Genomic DNA, 24,036 nt, shown 5'->3' with positions numbered 1-24,036 from the left:
GTGGTGTTATCATAAGTTTTTATGGAAGTGTAAGGCTCATCCATATCAAAGGCTTTTAATTTTTAGGAAGAAAATGCTGAGGAATTAAGGAAGAAATCAAATAAGTCTTCTGAAACTAAAGAGTTCAGAACTTCAGAGAATTTTGTAGACTTGGTATTTTTTGAAATTACAGGTGCTGAAATTTGCCTCTGCTACAAGCTTCAGATTTTAGGGAGAGAGTGGATGCACAGCATCAAGGGCTTATAGACAGAGTTCTAACCAGAAGAAAAGCTTTATGAGACTTATATTGGGAATCCTACAAACAAAGAAAACTCTTTGATCACAGTCCTCTCCTCTTGCTGAAAGACAATGTAGGGAATAAAGGAGAATTTTCAGGTCTAAGTACAACTTGGTTTTTGCCAGGTAAAATGAAAAAGTGCATAAGGTTCAAAAAGAGTTATAAAGAGGAATTGAAGACAAAGTGTGGGACCTGTGCATGATTTGATGTATCATTTAGGCTCTTTCCTTTGATGTACTCAAGTGGTAGAACCGGGGAAATTCTGGTAAAGGACTTCTGAGGGCTGAAGTTGAATTATGTTAGAGACAGAAACACAAAATACCTGTCTTTCAAGAACATACTGGTGAGAAAAAGAGAAGTGGCCACTTCAAGATAAGTGGGGAAAGAAAAAAGTATTGGATGTGTTTGAATGATTTCAGTTCACATTCTATGTATAGAATGCAAGATAGTGGAATTTTTTATTTAAAAACAAACAGAATAAAGTCAAGGTGATTTGTCCCTTTTAAACTTTGAAAGTCATTCTAATCAGCAACAAGTATGAAGTCAGTGGTTCTTTCAAGCTACAGTAATGCTACAAATTCCCTGGCTTTGCAAGGGAATGGCTGAGATTCTCTCTGGCCATGTGTATCTTCCTGGGTGATAGTAAAGTTGCCTGAAAGATCTTTTTAAAATTTTTCTTTGAAAAGACAAACCTCCCTAAATGAAAGAGTCAAGTACAATGTAACAACTTCCACTTGCTCAGAGAGAGGGATTAGAGAAATGAGAGTTCTTGTAGACAAAATGTTAGACTTAAAACTGTGTAAGAAACAGAATGCATGACTGCCCAGCTGAGTCTTTTCCCTGGTTGTAGCCACTTAACTTGCTGCTGCAGCCACTCTTTGTGAGGAAAATGTGAGAAACACGGCTTCACAGTAACAACTGTCTGGAACATGTTTCATTTATTTCTGTTATGAAGTTATAAATATATATAGTGCTTAAAGTGAGAGATGCAATTATGCTGCGTGGTTACACTGTCTATTGCTGCTGAGGAATCCAGCACTTAACAGCTGATAGCAGAGGTGAATAAATTAGGTTACAAGGTGGTTCACAACACCCAGCAGGTGATGGGCGACAGTGGCTGTTGTGTATGATGTGTCCAGTGATGATTGATCAAGCATGAAGAATTGGATTTCTGACTTCTGACATCTTGCATTGCATCTCAGAATGTTTCTTTCTCCTGAAGTTCAGGGGTAGAAATGCTTCTAGTGGGGTTTTGAAACTCATTTTGCTTTATTCTCAGCTTTAGTCAGTTCTCCATGATATGATTATTTATGGGACTGAAAGAGATTCTTAAACAAGCATTTGAGACTCTCTCCTTGTTCATGTTTGCAGCTCAAATCCAATCCTAGCAATAATGAGGAAAAAGAAGCCCAGACTCAGCTGACAAAATCTGATGAGCTGCAGCGCCTACATTCACAAGCATTATCTGCCTACCAGCAAGAGGATTATGAAGCTGCTATTTCTCTTCTTGATGAAATCTTGGCAGTAAGTGTTAAGTCAGATGGTACTGTGAAAGTAAGAGCTTCTGACATCTTTGTTTTTGTTGAATAGTTTCTTTACTGATGTGAAAATAACTTTGGTGTAACCGGTTTAGTTTTGCTGAGCACTGCAGGTCTGTTAATAGTGTTGGAGAGAGGAGAGGGCTGAGCACTAGCGGCACAAGAAGTCATAGTCTGTCTAAAGATACTTCAGTGACACCTCAGTTACAGATAACTTTATTGATTATACTTGCCTGTTTTTCTACAATTTGTTCTTCTTGGGGAAGCTGGGAAGAAGTTTTTCTGAAATCAATGGAGGTTTGTCAAGTATAGAAGTTACATGATTTTTAATCTGGATTTTTCATTGCATATATGCCAACAGTTTTTGTCTTGAGAAAGTGAAGTAAAATAAAATTTAAAAAAACCCTACAAAATTAAAAATGTAGATAGCTAGCTGAATTTTCATCTTGTTCCTTAGGTATCTGTATCTGTTGAATCTTAATTGGTATAAATAGCCTGATAGTGCAAGGGTAAATAACTCAATCATGTGGGCATTTTGTGTGTCATACAAAAATACACTAAAAGACAGTTATGTGCTATGACTCTGCACATACAAATTACTGCTGTTGACTTGGAGTTTACAAACTTGGAGCTTTTGGTGATGAAACTGCCACAGTGCAGGAATTGGTTTATGGGGAGGCAATGTGGAAAAGCAGGAAAGCCTCCTCTAAGAGGGTCATTTCTGAACAACTGATAAGACTTAGACAGATTTAATTCCCTAAATCAAATTTTGATAGGCAGTTCCTTGTGAGTAATTAGTTTTGCCTTACTGTGACAATTTTACCTCTCTTTATTCCTAAAATCCAAATATTAAGGTCAAACTTGGTGGAGCTGCATCTTACCCACAGGCTGCTTCCTAGAGGACAACTGACAGCTTGGTCCTTGCTGTTCATTACCTCTGTTCTTTTGGGAAGATACAGTAATTTATGATTCTGATATCCTTTCCTGGAGGCTCAACAGACTGTCCTAGTTTAAGCAATGCCAGTAGATTTAATTCATCTCTCTGCATGAGTTCATTGCATAATTTACAAAATTTTCAGGCCTTTGTTTTTCTATTTGGGCAGGTGCATCACAGCATCCACCAGGAAGCAGAGATGCTAATTTCATGAGCTCTGCGTGCAGCTTGAACCTTATGCTGTTGCAGTTGGCAAAGTGAAATTAAATGGGATTTTTCTTTTGGGGAGGAAAAGATGTGAAGTGTTATGGACCAAAAACAAGCTTTAATTTTGATTTCTCAAGGTTTGTGTTTGGGATGCAGAGCTACGGGAACTTCGAGCAGAGTGTTACATAAAGGAAGGGGAACCAAGCAAAGCCATTAGTGACTTGAAAGCTGCTGCCAAATTAAAGAATGATAATACTGAAGCCTTCTATAAAATCAGCAGAATATATTATCAGCTGGGGGACCATGAATTATCTCTCAGGTAATTTTACTATTTGCTGTAATCATTATAATTGAGACAGAAAATATAATTATATAGGTAATGATAAACCATGAAGTATCTGTTGTGTGAGGTTTGGATGGAGAATCAACTGTGGTCTAGATCTGATCAAGGGAGTTCCTTTCTAGAAACTGATTGGCAGTGAAGAAACCCATGTTTATTCTTGGCAGTACCAGCCATGAATGGTTCCAGGCACCTTGTTTCCTTAAACAGTAGCCAGAGTCCCTCTCCATCTGAGTTGCTTACCAGTGCTGTTCTCATTGCATTTCTCCTAGAAGGAAGTGCTTCTCTAAATTTCCTGTAGTGGAGCTTGTTTAACATTAAACCTCTATTGAAGTTAAGTTTAAAATGGAAACAGAAGATGTATACATTCATGTTGCAAGCTTAATAAATAAAAAGTATAGGGGCATCCAAGTATGAAGAGCTTGGGGTGCAGAGCTGTTTGCCTCTCATTCCTGCAGACAGTCCTGGATGACTTTTTGATAATGCCCTGTCCTTTTATTCATACTGAGTTAAATTTAAGGTCTTATTCCCATATGTCCCTAGTCTGTCTGGCAGATAACAGTCCAGATTGGGCAAGGGCAGTACAGTTTGTGCTCTGTGCCTAGCTGCACAAATGATGGAATTCTTCCTGTTGCACAGAAGTAGTTTCTGTGCCAGTCATAATTTCAGATGTGCTGCCTTCATCTCCAGAATCCTTCGAATATGATTTCTGCCACAGAGTCCCTTCAATAAGGTGAAGAGAACTGAAAAAGTCTGTGTTTCTTTTTTTGGCAGATGGAAACTGTATGTGATTATACTTGCAAAAGTTCGTTTTATAGCTGGCCAAAAGTAACATGAAAGTAATTGGTTTGCATTAGGCATTTTCTTTACAGAGCCTACTTAATCTTGTGAGCTCGTAGGTCACTTCTGTGATGACTTTTGGGAGGTGGCCATCACTTTGCCCAGTGATTTCAAGTATAGGTGGTGTTTAAAAGCACAACAGAGGGCACTGTTGAAGAACAGAATGAATCAGAAAGAAAGAGAAAATTCTCTTTCCTTTATTCTTATCTGATGCCATTAATTTTTGCATCACGAGGTATGCTGAGAAGCTCTTGGACTTGCTGAGTGCTATCTCTTGTCCTTCCCTTAGTTTCTTCCTCTTAAAGGCCTAATTATTTTCAAATAGTAAGATATTTTTGTCTATGCTTAGGAACAAAATAAGATTTTGTAATCTCTTGCTGAAATTGACATAGTGGTTGTGCTATGATAACTCTATGGGATCCATAACATTTATTCCTTCATGTGACTGCATTCTGGAGGTTTTATGGGATTTTTTTTAGACTTTGGACTATTGTGACACATATTTTCCCTAATCAGAGTCTGATTAATCATTCTTCACGGTGAAACACCAGCCTCAGGCTTGGCTGAGATTCCATCAAGGAGGTTTGTGTCTTAGTTGAGCTTTCTATTTCAAGCGACACAAAATACACTTGAATGTAGGGATTTGTAATATCTGAGTTACAACTGATGGTAATTTTCCTATCTGTTCATCTGATAACTGCTAAATATAATTTCTTTCACAGAGTGCCTTTTTCTTCAAAGGTATTCTTCAGGTCTTTAGTCAGTTTTTAATGTAGCATTTAATCTTTTGTGTGTTTGGCAATACAAAAGAATTAAAAACAAACCCAGATAAATATCCCTATATATTTTGGAATACTCTTCTTGGTCTTACTTTATATTAATATTTGGATGAAGGGAGAGATCTGTGAAAGAACTCGTGTTGTTCTGAACAGTTTATATGCATGCTGCATTGTGTCGCCAGGCAAAATTTCATAGTATGTGGTGACCTAGGTGTGGTTTGTTTGTTTTTTTTGTTTTCTTTCCCCACTTCTCCTTACCTCCCTGTGAAAAGTGAGGTCCGGGAGTGTCTGAAACTGGACCAAGACCATAAGCAGTGCTTCTCTCTCTATAAGCAAGTAAAGAAACTCAATAAGCAGATCGAGTCAGCAGAGGAACTCATCAGAGAAGGCAGGTAAGTATTCACTACTATATAAATGGGAAAAAAAAATAGAAAAAACTCACAATTGAGGCACCAACTTACTGATTGAGGAGCTGATTAAAGTGATGCTTTTTGCATGTGTCAGTTGAAGTGGGTACTGAGCAGAGCTCTCAAATTACAATTAAAATAAATATTGACTTGCATAGCAACTATTCTATTCTGATTCCTTCTGATGCCACTGTGTCCTTTTTGCATACTTAACTTCTTTCTGCAGCAGGTAGTAAGACAAATATAGGGATGGGAATTTTCAGCTCATATATTTCAGTAATATATTATTAGTCAGCACTGATGGGACCCCACCTGAGCACTGGGCTCCCCAGTGCAGGAGAGATGAAGCTACTGAGAAAGTCCAGTGAAGTTCCACTCCAAGGAAAGGCTGGGGTGGCTGAGAGTGTTTGCCCTGAGACTTCTCTGCTACAGGGTGATTTCATCAATGTACATGAAGGGAGGGTGCAAAGAGGGTGGAGCCAGGCTCTGCTCAGTTGTGTTCTGTGTTGGGATCAGGCCAATGGATGCAAACTGAAACATGAAATTCCATGGAAACATCAGGATATGTTTTTAACACTGCCTCATTTTCACTGGTGTAGGTTGTCCAGGAGGGTTATGGAGTCTCCCCACTTCAGAGTTATACAAAAGCATTTTGGACACAGTCGTAGACAGATTTCTAGAGGTAGCCCTGTGTGGGCAGTGGGGTTAGATGAGTTGATTTCTAAGAGTTCCTTCCAACTTCAGCTATTCTGTGATGGAAGGACTGTACTCTGCAGTGCCTTGATGGCTGTAACTCTGCAGTGCCTTGATGGCAGAAGTGGTTCTGACTGATAAACTTTTTTTCTTCTATGCACCCTGTTAAATGATAGGAACTGCCTTTGTGTTCTTGTAGTTCTTGCTTTACTTCTGTTTTGTGTTCCCAAACACATGACATCCAGCTGTAAGGACCCCGAATAAATCATTAGACATTGTCAAGTTGGCTTTTGTAAATGAAGTATATCAGGAATGTGAATTAGCACAACTGATGCCACTTCTATTAAGCCAGAAGTCTGTTTGGACTCTTTTCACTTATTTAATCCAGCATCAGCGAAGTTTCAGGGAGTCTGAGAGTTTGCATTTCTCTAACTTGTAGCAACCCGTGAATTCAATCTCACTCTTGTATTTTTATGTAAATGTTCTAATCTGTTTGTCGCTCAAACCATGTAACTTTAGCATTTTGAGGCCTTCACAGCAAAATAACACTTTACTGTGTGACTTGTGAAGAAGAAAAGGCAAAAACATCTGCCTGATTAAAACTGGCATAAGGAGCTTTTTTGTACCTCTGTGAATAGGTACCTTTTGTAGTGTGCAGATAGTCTGGACCCTTACTGTGAGCAGAGAACTGAGTCCATCTCAGGTATCAGTGGGGGACATGCTTATTTTGAAGTGGAGTGTCATGTTGGACAGGAGGCAAATCTGGAGACCCTTGGGTGTGCATAGTGAAGGATTGTTGTTGTTGCCTTGAGCATAAGCCTGACAGGCCTAGTGCCTGCTCTTCTGTCTCTCCGCACAGAAAAGGAAATGGGAATGTAATTATTGAAGTGCCTGCACGTTTTCTTTGTACTGTTGTTTCACCCCTCACCTTTAAGGCTATGGAAGGGAAGGTCCTTTGGTAGAAGGATGGGAGAATCTATGAATTTTAAGAATTTTTAAATAAAATGCAACACACTGAGATAGCGATTACATTTCATGATATTACGCTTTGATTTACACAGGTATGAAGATGCTATCAGTAAATATGAGTCTGTAATGAAAACTGAGCCAGAAGTCCCAATTTATTCTACTCGTGCCAAAGAAAGGATCTGTCACTGCTTATCAAAGGTAATTCTGCTTATCTCCCTCTGAATGTCTTCAAGACAAACATGAAACAAAACTTCCACAACTACATTACTTTGGTTTTACTTTTGCCTCTCTAGAATCAGCAGGCTACAGAAGCCATCAAACTTTGTTCAGAAGTTCTGCAGCTGGAGCCAGCCAATGTGAATGCCCTGAAAGACAGAGCAGAAGCTTATTTGCTAGAAGACATGTATGAAGAAGGTACACTTGTATGCTGGTGGCATATACTTAATGTGGACATTTAAAATGTAGTCAGCATTTCAAAGGTTTTTTTTTTTTTTTACATGTGCTTTGATTCTACACCATGTTATCCTTAATTAGGCCTGGTAGTTGCAGATTTACAAAAATACTTGATGGTAATTTTGTCTTGATTAGTGTAAGTGGAATGTACTTGTTTTATCTACAGCAGAGTTGTCTTTACAACAGTGGACTGTGTTCAGGATGTTTTATGAGACTGCAGATTACTCAACTCAGAGACGTTTATATAATCAGCAATGTCAGAGAATTGCATTTAGAGGTAAAAGGTAATTAGAGTTAGGGTAATGTAAATCCATTTTAGGAGCTCCATTTTCATGTCTTGAGATGGCAGCAATAAATAATACTGTTCTATTCTCTAGCATGTGCTGAGGGCAGAAGACAGTAACAGCCATTGCTTCTCCTCCCTGGATCTCTGTAGTGTTGCTCAGAGAGTAAACTGAGTCTGTTCCTGGGGCTGCATTTTCCATATGGAGTTTCTGTACAACGCATCCTATTACATGGAGTGATAGAAATGACCTCTAAGATTATCAAGTCCAACCATTAACCCAGCACTGCCAAGTCCACCACTAAACTGTGTCTCCAAATGCCATATCTGCATCACTTTTAAATACTTCCAGGGAGGTGACTCAAACTGTAGCAAATTGGAAGAAAGAAAAGTTTTTTAACAAGGTTCTGTACAAGTGCAGACAGCCAGCCTGGTCTTGTGCTGGGGCAAATGCCTCCCTGTTACAGGATATAAGGAAACAGAGAGGACATCCCTGGGATTTGTGAGAGCTTGTTTCCTGTGCTGGTGCCTGCTGGGCTTGGTCTAGCCTAGTTCCAAGTGAAGAACCATGCTAGAGCAGAAGAACTCCAGATTGTGTAACATCTCCTGTGCCTTCCTCCTGCCCTTGACAGCAGTGAGGTGGATGTAGTTATACTCTGCCTTCCAGCAGAGCCTCCATCAACAGCATTACAGCCCATTACTGTTCATCTGCCTGGAGGTGTCTTCATTTATCTTTTGATGGCTGGTTTCTCTTTGCCATAGAGAATACCAGAGCAATTAAAATTGTAGACTCATATTTAAAGGGGCAAAATGATTCTCATTCTTCCCTCAAAAATATTTTCAAGCTGGAGGCACCTATTTTCCTGTTAAAGGTAGGAAATTTCAAAGTACTTGTAATTCAGAACTTGGAAGGTGATTATTGTTAAGTATTCAAGATGCAGTTCACCTTGTATAGCTGTGTTCATGAGATGGTTTTAATTACTTCATAATCACATGGGATCCAGGGCTTGTCTACAGAGACAGATGTTTAATGACTCCATTTCTGGCATACCTCATAAGTACAGGAGTCTTTCTGTCTAGAGCACAGGTTTTGTGAAAAAAGGAAAAAACCTGCCTTGCTGTTTCAAAATTAGTCAGAACATATTAATTTTTGTGTTTTCTATTTTCCCCTCCCCACTCTACTACTGTAGAGGTTTCAGTAAGAACATAAACAGTTCTGTTATTTCTCTTAACAGTCTTGGCATGGATGTAGGTTGTCTGCAGTTGCTCCTGTTTGATGGGAAATTGGCAATCATTCCACATATAGAATTAATCAGTCACCATTTTAAAAACTCAGGCAAGATACCAAAGCCAGCAAAGTTGTTTAGAGATACAACATGATTACCTTTTGAGAGATCATGAAGATTCTTGTACGGAAATAATGAGAGTTAGATTTGACTGAAGTATTTAAACTGAAAGTGACACTGGGGAATAGTTGTTCCTTTCACATCATGGAGAAGGATGACAGGAAGTTTCTGAACTAGCAGGCAAATAAGAAGCAGCAGTGACTCTGTTTGCTTCTGAGGTACTACTACTTTTAGAAATAGTGACTCAAAAGAATTTATTAAATCTCTCACTTGACATAGTAGGAATTAGTAATAAGTCTCCTGGCTTCAGAGCAAATTTCTTGTGGTCATTAAGTTGCCATCCTTTTCCACCTGCTTCCATCCTTTGCCCCTCAGATGGAGAGAGTAATTAGCTCTCTGAAGGAGGAAAATCCCTATACTGAAGTGTACCATCAAAATTAAGGAGGGAAAGTGCAACGTGTACTTACAGAGTGTGCTGGATGCATTCTCTCTGCAGTGTGCAGCACTGAAACACCTTCCCTTGTGCTTAATGCTTGCAGTCCTTAAATATAAGGAAGTTGATTTAGAAAAAAAAAAGATAAATCTGATACTGTCATGGTATCAGGTAGTTGGCCCCTGGGCAGGTTTCCCACGATGGTGCTGTAGGTGATGTGGTGCTCAGGGAGGCTGAGCAATCTGACCTGCATTTGGCAGGACATTCCTCCTAGAATTACCTGAAGCAGATGAAGTTCAGTGGGGCTTAACATTATTGGTGTAATAAAGCAGAATAATGAAATCCCTGCATTTTTGCTGCTTTTATTAGTTTTGATAGCATATATTCAGCACACGTGTTAGTGCACACTCCTGTTTTGGGGTCTTTTAAATGACTGGACAGATTATTAAAAATACCAGTAGAAGCCAGAATGCTTTATGCAGCAAGGGCTGTGTCCTGTTATGTGAAAATGAATGGAAATTTCGTTTGGTTTGTAGTAGCCTAGGAAATTGTTTGGGCTCTGGCAATACTTTTTGGAGAGTTTTTTTCAGTAACTGAATCAAGATTGCAGTGGTATCAGATGTCTGGGTAATACAAATTCATTAGCACTTCCTGCTGTCTTGCTCAGAAACAGTGAAAAACAAATGTAACACCTGCTGAGAAATAGCATCTGCTTGGAAATAATCTGATGCAAGTACTTTGTCTAACTTGAGAAACCTAAGAGACTTGAATCTACGAATGAGACCTTGAGGATTATTATAACAGTGAAAGAAGACCAATCTTATTAAAGACTTAAACTTGCTTCCCTTGATAAATTTTGGTATTAAAGACTATATAAACTTGGTGTCTTGCACTTGCAGTAATAATAGAATATACTTAATGAAGTGTAGACCTCAAATTTCTTAAAAATTTTCTTCTCTTCCTTTCATTCCTGAGAAATTAAACTCTAGAAATAAAAGCGAGAGCATGCCTGTGGGGGAAAAAAAACCCACTAAAATATAAGTATTTGCATATTATGCATGCAGAGGTGTAAAAAGCCCATATTTGCCTTTTGCTAACAATGTGAACTGGTAGTCTGAAATCTGTCTTTATAGTCACTAAAGAGGAAGAGACTTTCTATTGTGTTGATTGAGTGCAGACTGGGGAAGAAGAAAATATTCATTTAAGGACTCCGGTTAAATCCTCCTTCAGTTGAACAACAATGTGGGACTAATTTGCAGTGGGCTTTTCAAGTACTAATTACTGAATGTTTCTTCTTGGTTTCTGTTTCTTCATCCCAGTCCGAGATACTCATTATGTTCATCCTTGTGGCTGTAGTAATATCCAGAGAATGTTGTGACCTACATTGGTACTCTCCCTTGTTTTTCATTTCCCACAAATGTGATGAATCTAAAGAAAGAAGATTACCTAATTAATGTGTGAAAGTGAATTTCCTCTATTCCAAGATTTTCTAATTTAGAAAAAAAAACCCCAAAACATGTAAAGTTGAAACTAAAGTTTTGATGTTTCTGTGTGGTAATAACGAAGCTTCAGTTTTGTTGAGTGGCTGAGTTCTTTAACTGGAACTTTGTAGAGTAGTGAAACCTTTTTTCATTGACTTTTTTTATAAAAGCTATTAAGGACTATGAGACTGCTCAAGCCAAAAGTGAAAATGACCAGCAGATTCGGGAAGGGCTGGAACGTGCCCAGAGAATGCTGAAGCAATCACAGAAGAGGGATTATTATAAAATCCTGGGAGTGAAAAGGTGAGATACTAATTCCAGAGATGATGATGTGAAAGGTGGTTATTTAAACCAGTACTTCTAGGGCTGATCATTGAATTTGTTCTGCTGAGTGTTAATTTTTGTTCTGTATCTTGCTATCTTCACTCTTCTGCTGTACTGATTTTTAGTGCTCAGCTTGTAAAGTGGCATTTGTTTACAATTCCTTTAGAAGGAATTGAAAAACAACAGCAGGAGGAGAGGAAATTAGGAAGAAATTCTTAGTATAGATGACCCTGAGTCATATTGATGAGTTGGGGAAGAAGTGAAGACTGGCAAGAATTACTAAAAGTAACAAATTGTGGCATAGTGTGATAGATTGGAAGAGTCTTAAAGGACTGACTGAAAAACTTCCCTTGCTAATGAGGAGCAAGAAAACTTCTGAACTAGTATTGGTCATCCTTCCAATTGTGAACTAATTTGATCTGGTTTTTGTTATTCATCTGATGGTAAATTCCTCAGACTGAAAACTGTATTCTGCAGAGTCACTGGCAGTAGCATCTTTCCAAGAGAAGTATATGGGTGGTAAAGGAAGTGGTGGAAGGAAGGTGGTGAAGGAGTGAGGAATCTTTGCTTAAGGTTGCAACTTGCTTCCTTTGTTTTGTGTAGAGTCTTCAATGCCACTTGCAGAAGGTTAACAGCAAGCACCTCATAACTTTCCTGATGCCCTTAATTAGTGTCTCAGTGTTTAAAATAAACTTCATTAGTGTGGTATATGAGCAATCAGAAAATGAAGTTATCTGTAATTTTATTAATCTAGAAATGCTCGAAAGCAAGAAATCATAAAAGCTTACAGAAAGTTGGCATCCCAGTGGCACCCTGATAACTTCCAGAGCGAGGAAGAAAAAAAGAAAGCAGAGAAGAAATTCATCGATATCGCAGCTGCTAAAGAAGTCCTCACTGACCCAGGTAATGATGCAGTGGCTTCTTATTTTTAGTTAGTTTTTTTATATTAAAATCTAAACAAACATGTAAGTCATAACAAGCACTTCAGCTTCCCTTTTTCCCTTTCTGCCCTTACCCATCTCTTACTGAGAAAGCAGTACACTAATACTTGTATCCAGTCTATTGCAGGAAGTCAGATGTAATCTGTACTTATTGTGTTTGTTTCAGTGACTTTTGTTAAAAGTCAAATAAAAATTATATTTTGAAGATCTCTTCTAGGAATAATATCTTGTAGAGATTTCTAGGATTGACCAGCTCTGGATATACTTATGTCAAGGATACGTGTGTCTCCTCCTTCAAGTGCTATTGCAAAGTGCATTTTGATTATAACAGCAACTAAGTACTCTGGGGCAACCCTGTTGTTCCTGTGCCGTGATTCCACCTTGGTTTTGTTTCCTCCAGAAATGAGGCGGAAGTTTGACGCAGGAGAGGACCCACTGGATGCGGAGAGTCAGCAGGGCGGCAACAACCCTTTCCACAGGAGCTGGAACACGTGGCAAGGATTCAACCCCTTTGGTTCTGGAGGAGGACCATTTACATTCAAATTTCACTTCAGTTAGAGCCAAGACTGTTTCTGCGTGGCTGCTGCTGTTTTTTACTTAATTCATTGAAAAATAAAACGTCTCTCAGTTCAAGACCCAAAATCTTAATTTCTATAATGTTGTCCTTAACCCAGAGTCTTACTGCACTAGAAGGAAGCTCCTTTTTTCTTTCATTGGTTTGGGTTTGTGATGAGCTTGACAAGTTCACACTGATGGGGGTTGTGCTGCCTTTGTATTTGCTGTGGATATGCAGGACACGTTTATTCCTACGGATGGAAAAAACAGTAAGATGCTACTTAGGACAACACTTAAATTTAGAATTCAAGTATATGCTTAAAGATAAAAATGCATGTAAATATTTCTGTGGATTGGGGCCTAATAAACATGACAAGGGTAGTTACAGTAGTCTCTACGTTAACAAACTGTTGGTTGTGCTCAGCAGAATGATCCATCTCCCAGGATTTTTAAGAGGAGGCCCAAGTGACCACCTGTTGGATTGGTGTTGGCAGTGCCAGAGGTGGGGAAGAGGCTGCGCACTGAACCAGTCCCAACAATCGCTCTGGACAGAGTGCTTGGGAGTAACTGCATCTGAAATACCTGCTCACTTTGTTGTTCACTAACCTGAAATTAATTGGGGTGATTTTCTTGGTGGAATTGTCAGCAGTGAGATGGGGATGGGGGGAAAGACTTGTTTTTCAGAACACTTCTTTTCTGAATGTGATTTTGGGTGTTTGTTAAGTATGATTTTTGAGTAGTTTGCACTTCAACAAAATACCTGCTTCAGATTTGAGCAGAAAGTTTGATGTGACATTTCCCTGACTCTGCAGCAATTTGTTGGTTCTGTACATAAAGTCAGAACTGAGACAGGTTGTGATGTGAGTGTACTGCAGGAATGTGATATTAGCTCCAGCCTTACACTGCAATACAACTTCAGTTCTGCTGGATGATGCAACAGGGAGTTCATACGACATGAAATTGTAGTAATTTTATGTTTCATGTAACAGCATTGGTACCGCAGAGACAGCTGTGTGCAAAAAGCGGGACTCGCTTCCCACTAGCCAAAAGTCTAATTTTTTTTCTATATGCACGTACTTAAAATGGGTTGGGTGTAGTTGTGGGAGTCGTGTGAATGCACTGTGTGGTATTACCAGGGCTGCAGCTGGTAGGAGTGAGGAGTCTTCTCCTTCTGTTACTTCATCTGTCATAATTACTGACATAATTACTGAGTTTCATCAGCAGCCATTTTCTTGGAATGCAAGAATTACAGTTGATCAGTGTTGTCTTGATTGGATTTTAACTGGAAAACAATAATCAGTTGATAGGAGTCTTCTCTCACTTCAACTTGAAAACCTAAGCAGCCTCAGTAAAACAAATGAAATAAGCAAATAAGGTCTTCAGTCTGAAAGGGAGGGGTTTCTTACTGTAGCGAAAGCAGAACCCTTGGCTTCTGCCTCAAGTACTTCACCAACGCAGTTGCGAGGCCAGCCAGCTTTGTAAAATGTTTTTCAACAGTGGTTTAGAAGTCAGTGTTCACAAATTTATCTGCAAACTGAGGAGGCTGTGTGGTGATTCCTCATGGTTTATGGTACAAAAGCACCACAGCAGCCTCTTAAACTCCAGTGTTGGATGTTCACTCAGTTGAATAACTTTCTACAAGTTCAGCTTGTGCTTGTTACATTTCGGAAACATTTTTGCTTGAAGTGTTAAGAGATGCTCAGGGCTGTTGAGAGCGCTCAAGGCTGGCACAGCTCTCAGGGGCTGGGGCTCAGACACAGGAACTGACTGCAGAGTGAGGAGCCTGCTGCCCCATGGGCTTGGCCTCTGTGCACCTGCTGCCTGCTGGCACTTCCTAAAGTTGGGCAGGTAGCTGTGGGGGCAGCTGTCCGTGACCTCCTGCGGCTCTTGTCAGCCCTGGGCCCTGAGGGGTGAGCTCCACCCAGCTGCACTGGCCCTGGCCCTGTGTGTGAGCCATTGCAACACTTTTGTATTGCCTTGTTCACTACAGCAGGGGCTGCTTTAGAATGAGTATTGAATGAGCAGCGTGAGCGATGTGCCCGATGTTGTACATGCAGGAGTGGCTGGGCTATGGGATGTCACAGTAAAGACTACAGACAGCTGTGCTTGTGTGCCAGGGGGCTGCTGGCAGTAAGTTCTCTCTCAAAGGACTGCCCGCGTGCTGCTTTAAAAGAGAATTGTTTCCTGAGGTTTAGTTTTTTTTTGTCTAGAGAAGAAATAAGATGTTCCCTCATGAGTAAATTCTTCATACAAGGCACTGATGTTGGAGCAGTGTGGGTTTGTTTCTCGGAGGCAGCGGGACAGAGAGGAACAAAAAAGGACCGTGTGCATTTTGAAAATGAATGAACTGAAATGGGAAAATTACATTTCAAGAACAAAAAAGCTTGAATGTAGTCAGTAGAAGAAGGAAGATGATTAATGTATGATTGCTGTTCATAGATTCCTTTTGTTGGAAGACAGGTTCTTGGAAACAATAGCAAAATGTGACAGCGCAGAATAAGGTTTTCCTGGTATCGAGCAGCTGCTGTGCACAACAAGTGTTACCACCCCGGTGCTGTTTTGAAGGGCATTGAGGTATTCTGGGAAAACAGAAAGACAAAACTGTGTTTAAAGGAAACCATTTATGTTGCAAGGCTCTCCAGCTCCGGCGCTGCATTTCCTGACATGACTCTGGCAAATGAAGTGCTGGTCCCATGCTGAGTGTTAATGATGCAGGCGACACGCCAGGAAGCTGAACTCGCCTTTTTATTTATTCGTGGGTGTCTGTAGTGCAATAATGTTCAGTAACTGAACATTGAAGTAAATGTCTCGGTAGTTTGTCAACCCTGAGATGTGCATGAAGCATTGTTCCCATCATTGGCCTGTCTGTAGATGCAAACTTTCTCTGTGGAGCTCTTTCAGTTTTAATAAACTCGTTTCCAACTTGTTTTAAAATGAAGGTGGGGGGGGGGAGCATATTTTACTTGGTAAAATACTGATATAATAATTGATCAGTATTAAAAGAGAATCAAAGTGAATTACAAACTGAAGAGCTCAAACTTGTGACATATGCAGAAAATGTGTTAGCTTAAACTTTTCTTAACAAAAAACACACAAACCCTAACACTTATTATCATTTCAGTTTTCAGACCAGTGTTTGGAACAAGAATTATTCTTCTGTTTAGGGCTGTGATTTATAGGAGCTTTGCTGGAAACTAGCCAGGATAGCATTTAAAAGTGCCTTATTTTAAGGTATTGTTTGCTCTGTAATACACACTTTTATCCATAAAGCCGCAACAAAATTAATGGGAGGATAATTTTTTCTTTGCCCTCAGCAAATGACTAAGTAGCAGTTTCATGTTTTAAGAAGGGTAAGTAAAGTTAGCCAGAGATTTATCAAATGTTTCAAATTATAAAATGTCTTTCTATGGAATCATAAATCTACAAAGCAAGAACTGTTTTTTCTAGAACTGTGGGAATTATTTTATGGTATTTTTCACAATAAAGATATTTATGATGACAAGAAAGCACCGCTGTGTATTTGTCTTCCCTTCTTTCCTCATGCTGCTCCTCAGGTTTGAAGCTGGAGCTGTTCAGGAATGCACAGGGCACTTGTGCAGGCGAGGGAGAAGAGGAGGAAGCAGCCACATTCTGTGTGGAAGAGAACCTGGTTGTGTAGAAGTCAACTAGAGCAACTGTAGAAGCCCTGTGGAGTGCTGATTTCACAGTGAGAACAACCAGCCCTTGGAATATCCCTGGGAAATGCTGGATTCCCCAGTGTTGGACAATAAGATTTGCCTGGTTGGGTGCTGAGTCATCTTACCTGGACCAAAGGTGCTTTTGCCAAAGAAGGCTGGACCAAGTGATCCTTGAGGTCCTTTCCAAGCTGGTATCATGTGATTCCATGAAGTCTCAGAGTGAAGGCAAGTATTTGATTCAGGGAATGCGTTAAAAGGAACCTTACTGAGAAATATATTTAGTATTAAAGCTCTAGCTCATCAACAACACTGCACTAATGCCTAGTTTGTTCATTTTCTGTTAAACTTACCAGCTGATCTCCAGAAGATCAAGACATAGAAAAGACTCTGTCATAGGAATATAAATTGTAAAAACCCTTCATTTGAATAGTTCAAATATTCTTTTGTTTACTTACTGAGTTGCACCATGTTTTGGCAACACTAAACCAGGATGTGTTTTCTTCCCTTTCATAGGGCAGAGCACAGAGACTGGAAATAAAAAATAAGCGCTCTCTGCAGCTCTACATCTCACCTCACAGCAGATGCCTTGATTTGAATATCGCTGTTGCTTCCCTGCAAAAACATTTTCTATAGAGGAAAGGCAGTTGAGGACTTGCTGCCATTTTTTTCTTTGTCTCTGTTAACCAAGTAGGGAATGGTTATTGTGTAATACAAAAAGAAAGAAGAGAAACTAATCCATATTTTTTTCTCCAGTGGACCCTTTTAATATTTTGTACAACATACACAACCCATGGATTTAGTAAAATATAATATGCTAATGACTCAAAGTGCTGCCTTAAAGAGATGTTTAAAAAGTAGTGAGTAGGTTTGTGGGACCTTTCTTATTTCATAAACCACTGTATATCTCAAAAAAAAAGCTTTCTTTGAAATTAGTATTATGCAGGAAAAAAAACAGTAGAACATTTTGTACAAATACTAATCCGTATTTTTTTCTCCAGTGGACCCTTTTAATATTTTGTACAACATACACAATCCATGGATTTAGTATTAAAATATAATATGCTAATGACTCAAAGTGCTGCCTTAAAGAGATGTTTAAAAAGTTGTGTGTTTGTGGGACCTTTCTTATTTCATAAACCACTGTATATCTCAAAAAAAAGAGCTTTCTTTGAAAGTAGTATTATGCAGGAAAAAAAACACTAGAACATTTTGTACAAATATATAAAACACTAGAAAATTGCATGAAACCTTTTACACCTTCAAAATATCTCCAGCAAATTACATTTATAAAATTATATTCTAATCATTTAAGCAATCTCAAGGGAAAAGTATTTAAAAACGATTTCTTTTTTTAAAGCCAGTAGAGGTAATCCAATTTTAAAAAGAACGGGATGCAACAGAGAAAATGAACTTGAAGTCAGTGCTTGAATTACCCACTTTTTCTACTGCATAACATGTGCACACAGATGATCATAATTAAAGAGAACTAAGGTTTCTTAAAGAACCTTTAACTTCTGTCCTAAAACAAGTTTTCCAATATATGCTTCAAGCTTGGAATACCAGGGCAGATCCATGTGCAATGCTGCTGCAGAGTCAGGCAGCAGGATGGAAGTATAATGCTGAAAAATATTTTGAAAATAAAATAAAATAATGCAGAAAACAGTTGAATAATGGTCTGGGGGTTTTTCTCCTCTGCTATGGCAAATCAGTTACTTCCTTGTTATGCATGGAATTTATACTAATGGTGCACAGGCATCTGCTGAGTCAATTACAAGTCCATCACCGTGGTACAAAAGTACCAACTTAAAGTTGATGTTCAAGTATGTTTGACTTGCTGCACGATATCCTGAAGTAATGAAGAGAACAAGCATAACAAAACAGCTCCTGCACTGAAATGGGTCAGACATAAAGAGAACTGACATGAGGCTTTACTGACTTTTGCTCTTGGATTATACAGGAAATGCTCTGTTGGGTACTTCATACAAAGGAAATCCTTCAACAGACATTTAAAAACCTGTGTGTGACATGTTAAAACTGTTCAAAATACATAAAGGCAAGACCACAGAAAATACAAAGAGCTGTAAAAAATCTGCATGTCTCACATTCCTTAGTAATATGACTTGAAAGATATCAGCAACAAGTGATTTTAAATACTTGCTCTTACAGTAAGAAATTATAAGTAACCAACAGCTGAGGACAATGACAGTGGATTCAAAATCTGCTTCATTTATCTCATTGTTTATTCAATTATTTCCTGTTATGGAAATAATGTACAATTCTTGCTGATTCACCACTAAGTGCAAATTACCTGGTCTTGTGTAATTTCAAGCATTTAAACTGGAAGATTTCTTACAAAAATGTGTGGTCCAATCCAATCCCATTTTGAAACCAGCACAGCCTGAACAACAGGGTGTGTATTTAAGGCACTCTATTACACTTTGAGACACAAATTCCCCATTTTCAAATATGTGTATTGCAAGAATTTTTCCCTGCAATTTTGTGGGATGAAAATGTCAGTATCCCATTAAAGCAACAGTTTTGTGAGTACAGGTTTAGAAAATTACAGGAGACACCACTGATAGTCAAAAAATACTCATGTATTTTATTATTTTCTTTTCAGTTATAAACAGGACGATGATAATCAAAAGTGAGTAGAAACAGCTTTCAGGTACTGACCTTCTGATGCAATGTATGCTGGTCAAAAAATCACCTCAACCAAAACCATAATGGAATTTCATCACACACAAATATTTAAGTGGCCAAAAGGAGCCTAAGAATCAAAAATTAGTTTTAAAAATCTCTGAGAGTGCAGCAATCCTGCATAATAAATGAAGACTGTCATTCCTTGCTTTAGCTTCCACGTGGAGTTATCTCTGTGTGGTCTAAATTAGACATCTTATTTTTTGTGAAATTCTTTATTGTGACCACAGCATTTCTTGAGGGACAAAACTGTGGGCATAGAACCAAAATTTCTGATATTTAAATACAGTAGCCTAATGCATGGAATATGCACAAAACAGTTTTCAAGTACATATTTAATGTGTGTGTCCTCCCCTGGACTGACAATGCTGAGCACATCTTTCTGCACATTCCAAAGTCCTCTGGGCAAACTGTACTTTAAAGAAGGAAAAGAAAAGCAAAGCCATTGGGAAAGCTGCTCCATACCGGTTAAAAAACCCCAAACCCCCAAATACCTGTGGATTTCTCATTTTTGTATTGCATTTAAAATGTTTTAAATAACACTTTAATTTATAAAATATTTGACTTCACATTAAAGAATGCTGCAAAGAGTGCCAATGTAACAGCTGTAAATTCTGTTCAGTCCTTCCCAGAAGACTCTGGAGCTGTCACCATTGCTGGTCACAGGCTGTGCTAAAGTTCATCGTGCTTGAGCCCTGTAGCCAAAGGGAAAAAAAATACATAAAAAGAGTTACATAGAGACAGTGCCTGGGTTTGTAAGATGTGTAAGATGTGGAGAAAACCTTTTAGTTTCCATATCCTGCTAATTGGTCACTTCAGCAATATGAACTTCAGTTTTGGAGCCTTGCTAGAAGCTGACCAGAAGCTTTCACAAAGAATAAAACCCACTAAGAATTATTTAAAAAGAAAAGTGAATTTGTTCCTCCCCTCAAGACATATAAATATTTATCTACTAATTTTTTCTTCAACTCTGAGAGCTGAAATAATTCTTTCATTTTGTTTCACATTAGTCCAAGAAGTCAAGTGTTACTGGGAGTGAGTCCTGCATATGTGTCTGTGGCTTTTTTTTTCATTTTGTGGTTTTTTTTTTTTTTTTTTTTTTTGGTCTGGGGCTTTCATGTTATTTAATTAATTCAGTTTAAAACAATTTCAGTTCAAAGAGAAAAAGCCAAACAAAACAACAAAAACCCCCAAACAAACAAAAAACGAAACCTCACCCCCCAAACTAACTAAAATAGAATTTAGTCTAGTGCAAAAAGGCTTGGATAGATAAGCCTGGAGAAAGAGAGATGCAGAGGCAAATTAACACTCAGTCCCCAGCTGCTTAATAGACATGAGCTTTAGATTATCCAAGTGAAGTCTAAGCTAATGTGCTTCACTTAATACTTGTGGCTAGTATTATGTAACTGTTGGTTGTGTTTGAGGTGCAGGAACAGGACCACTGAGCTTTCTCTTAGATTCTGGCATGAAACAAGAGGGTTTGTCCTGTCAGTATAACTCCTGTGTAAAGAAGCATCACACAGCTATCAAACCCCACACCATTTCTCTAAGAACAAGGGAAATTACACAAATACAAGATTTGTGCCTACTGACCCCAATCTTAATTTCAACTGGACTGATATTTATTTTTAAAAGCTAACAGCTAAATATGTATGTAAATTACCTTTTTGAAATAACGATGATAGATTTTTCTTCTCTCTTTCAATCTGCTGTATTAAGTTTCGGATCTCAGAGTCATAATCAACCCATTCAGGAACTATCCGGGCAGCAGCCTTTAGTTTTGGTTCTTTGGTTTGGGGGTTGTTGCACTGAAAGTTTAAAACATATTAGATGTAAACAAAGCAAATGTGAAAATAACACCTTTTCAGAGAATTTAGCTCAAATGAATTGCAAATACTTTTCTTTTTGCTGACTGTCAGTATAGCACAGACATGGCTGGCACAAGACTACTAAGATTTGCAGAGTTGCCCAGAGAGATGCAAGGTTGACATTGGCACATTGAAACTGAACCTGATGTGGGTTTTGAACAGAGAGCACCTGTCTTTAGAGCACAAACTCATTCTAACAGTAAAGACACGAAGAAAACAAAAACTATTTGCATACTGAAAAATCACACCAAGTTCCAGCTGTCTGTTTTCCTTTCAAATTATATCTAAAGCATCACAAATAGTGTATGTGTGTTGTCAAAAAATCTAAATGGGGGAAAAGGGGATGGGGATAATAATGACAGGAAAAAGATTTTTGTCTCTATTACCAAAGAATAACGTGGACAGTGTCCTGAGCATTATGCTTTTAAGACTTTGCTTCATCTCCTGTTCATAGCAATGAAACAGACCAAGAAAACCATGACAGAAGGTTCTGGAGGAACCTTCTATGTGGGGAGAACAGCAGCAGCCTTAAGGGCCCAGACAGGTAACAGCACTTTGTCACAGTTCCAATAACTTGGCTGACTGTGGAAAAATTATAAGGAAAATACATATATGGGCATGAAAAGCCTCAATCCCATCTGGTTAAGAAACAACAATACTTAACTTTTTGCTATAATTTTCAGCTTTAATATAAGCAGATTTGGTGCAGAGCAAGTGGGAGAGGTCTCAGAGGAGAAAATGTTTCAGAGGAAGGGATGGAATGCTGAAGTGCCTTCCAGCAAGGCTGCCTTCATGACATGACACACACTTAACCTGAAATGCCCCAAAATCACAGCAAAATTTTTAATCTGTACAACGCATTTAAATCAGGATCAACTCACCAGGTCTATTGTTTTAGCCTTTTTCTTGGATTTATCATCACACCAGGTTTCACACCAAAGCCACTCCTGAGGGAGAGACTTAATGGCTACTTGATGAATCATATTATTAGGAAGATCCTGTAAAAGTTTTGTAAAGCCATAAATTAGCACTGAATAGAAAACAGCTTTTAATTCCTTAAATTTGAAAAAACCCCCCTGACTCAAAGAACATATAGTACAAGAACATATAGTACATATGCCACTACTCTGAATTGAGACAACTTCTAGGAAAACAGATTCTAGAAATGAGCTTGAGAAGGAAAAGCTTTAAACTGCTATTCTGGCTGTGTTCCTTACTTCATTTCTGGGTTGGTTTTTTTTTTTTTTTGCCCTTTATTACATAGTCAGGTAATCTTGTCACGAAAACTCTGAGCCAAGATCTGGCTGAATGCAGGGAACAGCATTTATAAATGCTGTTCCCTGCAGGCACCTACTCTGGCCAGAGTTACAAAGAGCAGGGGCAGTAACTGGCACATCCATTTGTAAGCTCCCTCACATGTGCAACCCTTACATTATATTTTAGAATAAATGTCAGCACTCAAGTGTTAGTTGCTTATTTTGCCAATTCACCCTGCTAAATGTGACAGAATAAAATAGCACATATTGCTGCATTATGAAAGATGTATAATTTAACTCAAATACAGACATTAGTACCAAAGAATTACATCAAATTATATGGAGAGCAAAGACATTCAACATTAATTGAAATGCTTTATTTTTTAAAAAACTTAAAATTTTTGGAAGGTAGCTTATCACCATTTGGAATGGTTTATCACCATTTCAATTCCAAAAGAAGAGAGACTGGTTTTCTGTTGTGCCTCTGACTTTCTAAACGAAATCACAATTCCTGAGTTACTACAGTACTTTTAGAAGCTGTCAATTTAAAAATTGTTACATGCAGTAAAATGTAGAAAGTCAGCTGTTAGTTTCAGGATTTAAAGTAAACCAAAAAAAATTAATACAAAAAGCCCTCTGAACAAAATTACTGTACTTCAAATCTAGTTTTTATGATGTGTAATTTTTTCTCCATAGGAGTTCTATACTTACTCTCCTTTGCATTTAAAATTATCATTTCTCCTTTTATCTACTTCTCTTGTGTGGTTTAAGAACTTTAACTACCACCCATGAAGATTGCACTGCTGGGAGATTAACAGAGAGCTGAGATTGCTGCTTCTTTGAGAAGGGCAGTGAGCATTCCAGACAGGTATTTAAAACAAAAATAGTAATAGAAGTGTTCTAATGCATCCTTAGCAATAGATGAAAGCTCTCCAGGTCTCAAATAGACTGCACTGTGGTTTGTGTTTCTAGGAGTGTTGCTGTATTTTGCGTAAGAAGAAGCAATGAAGACAGCAAGTCTCTCCTACCAATACAGTCAAAGCAGATTATTACGAAAATACTACTTTGAAATATTTCCAAAGCAATTCCAATTCCATTCTGCCAAGATTTAGCTACCTTAACATCTGGTCCTTAAGTGGCTTTTGATTTGATCCAAGAGGCTTATAGGAGATATATGCTATCATGTATTAAAGCTGTAATTGGAAAAATAAGAATCTTCAAATGAGAAGTTTTAATATTTTGAGAACATTAGATAAAACCAATTTTCTGAAAACCAATTTTCTGAAAAAAACCTTGTAATCTCTGAATCCTAAAAGATCTTTCTGCAAGACACCTTGTACATGTGGGTAAGACTGTTTGGAGAACACACAGCTCTATCACATCAGGACTCTGCATGGGTGATCAGGGCCAAGAATTCATTCTGTTGTCCAGAAAGGTGTGAACTCTGACTGTTGCTGTTATTTCACCCTTCTGCTCTTAACATACAGCTAAAGGCTGCTTCAGCTGCAGGTGTCCAGTCAAGTTTGAGTTTTTAGTGTGGCTGTATTCCCCACTTTTCTTTGTCCAGTATCATAACAACTCCTATTTTCAAATTTTACTTTTATTTCTGGAGAAAAAAATGCAAGTGGCAATAATGTCCTTATGTAAGAGAGAAACTTGCTTGCAGAGCAGGGGTGTGGAAAAGCACTGAGCAATGTGGGCTTTGCTACCATGGGATCCTGTTGCTGCTAGAGGC

General features: G+C 38.4%; 2 protein-coding genes across 5 annotated transcripts in view; one reads left to right on the top strand and one right to left on the bottom strand.

Annotated features, from left to right (window-relative positions):
* The window catches only part of DNAJC3 (DnaJ heat shock protein family (Hsp40) member C3), a 30,748-nt gene extending 14,446 nt beyond the window's left edge, over positions 1 to 16,302 (top strand). The window contains exons 5-12 of the mRNA XM_039730421.1: positions 1,649 to 1,801; positions 3,094 to 3,275; positions 5,188 to 5,307; positions 7,077 to 7,182; positions 7,278 to 7,398; positions 11,151 to 11,283; positions 12,059 to 12,207; positions 12,646 to 16,302. Of these exons, the coding sequence (XP_039586355.1) occupies positions 1,649 to 1,801; positions 3,094 to 3,275; positions 5,188 to 5,307; positions 7,077 to 7,182; positions 7,278 to 7,398; positions 11,151 to 11,283; positions 12,059 to 12,207; positions 12,646 to 12,803 (1,122 nt within the window). The 3' untranslated portion in view covers positions 12,804 to 16,302. The remainder of the gene's footprint in view (positions 1 to 1,648; positions 1,802 to 3,093; positions 3,276 to 5,187; positions 5,308 to 7,076; positions 7,183 to 7,277; positions 7,399 to 11,150; positions 11,284 to 12,058; positions 12,208 to 12,645) is intronic.
* A 1,198-nt stretch (positions 16,303 to 17,500) lies between these two features.
* The window catches only part of UGGT2 (UDP-glucose glycoprotein glucosyltransferase 2), a 79,339-nt gene continuing 72,803 nt past the window's right edge, over positions 17,501 to 24,036 (bottom strand). For 3 of the 4 annotated variants that reach the window (XM_039730457.1, XM_039730458.1, XM_039730459.1), the window contains 3 exons: positions 21,927 to 22,043; positions 20,841 to 20,985; positions 17,501 to 19,872 (listed from right to left, as the gene is read on the bottom strand). In XM_039730457.1, coding sequence (XP_039586391.1) covers positions 19,850 to 19,872; positions 20,841 to 20,985; positions 21,927 to 22,043 — 285 coding nt within the window. In that variant the 3' untranslated portion in view covers positions 17,501 to 19,849. Of the gene's footprint in view, positions 19,873 to 20,840; positions 20,986 to 21,926; positions 22,044 to 24,036 lie in introns of those variants that run through there. The other variant, XR_005629992.1, reaches the window with a different exon arrangement.

The sequence above is a fragment of the Passer montanus genome, unplaced genomic scaffold (genome assembly GCF_014805655.1).
Source record: "Passer montanus isolate IOZ18808 unplaced genomic scaffold, ASM1480565v1 scaffold72, whole genome shotgun sequence".
Taxonomy (NCBI): domain Eukaryota; kingdom Metazoa; phylum Chordata; class Aves; order Passeriformes; family Passeridae; genus Passer; species Passer montanus.
Note: the sequence above shows the minus strand (reverse complement) of the source record. Positions and strands in the feature narration are given on the sequence as shown.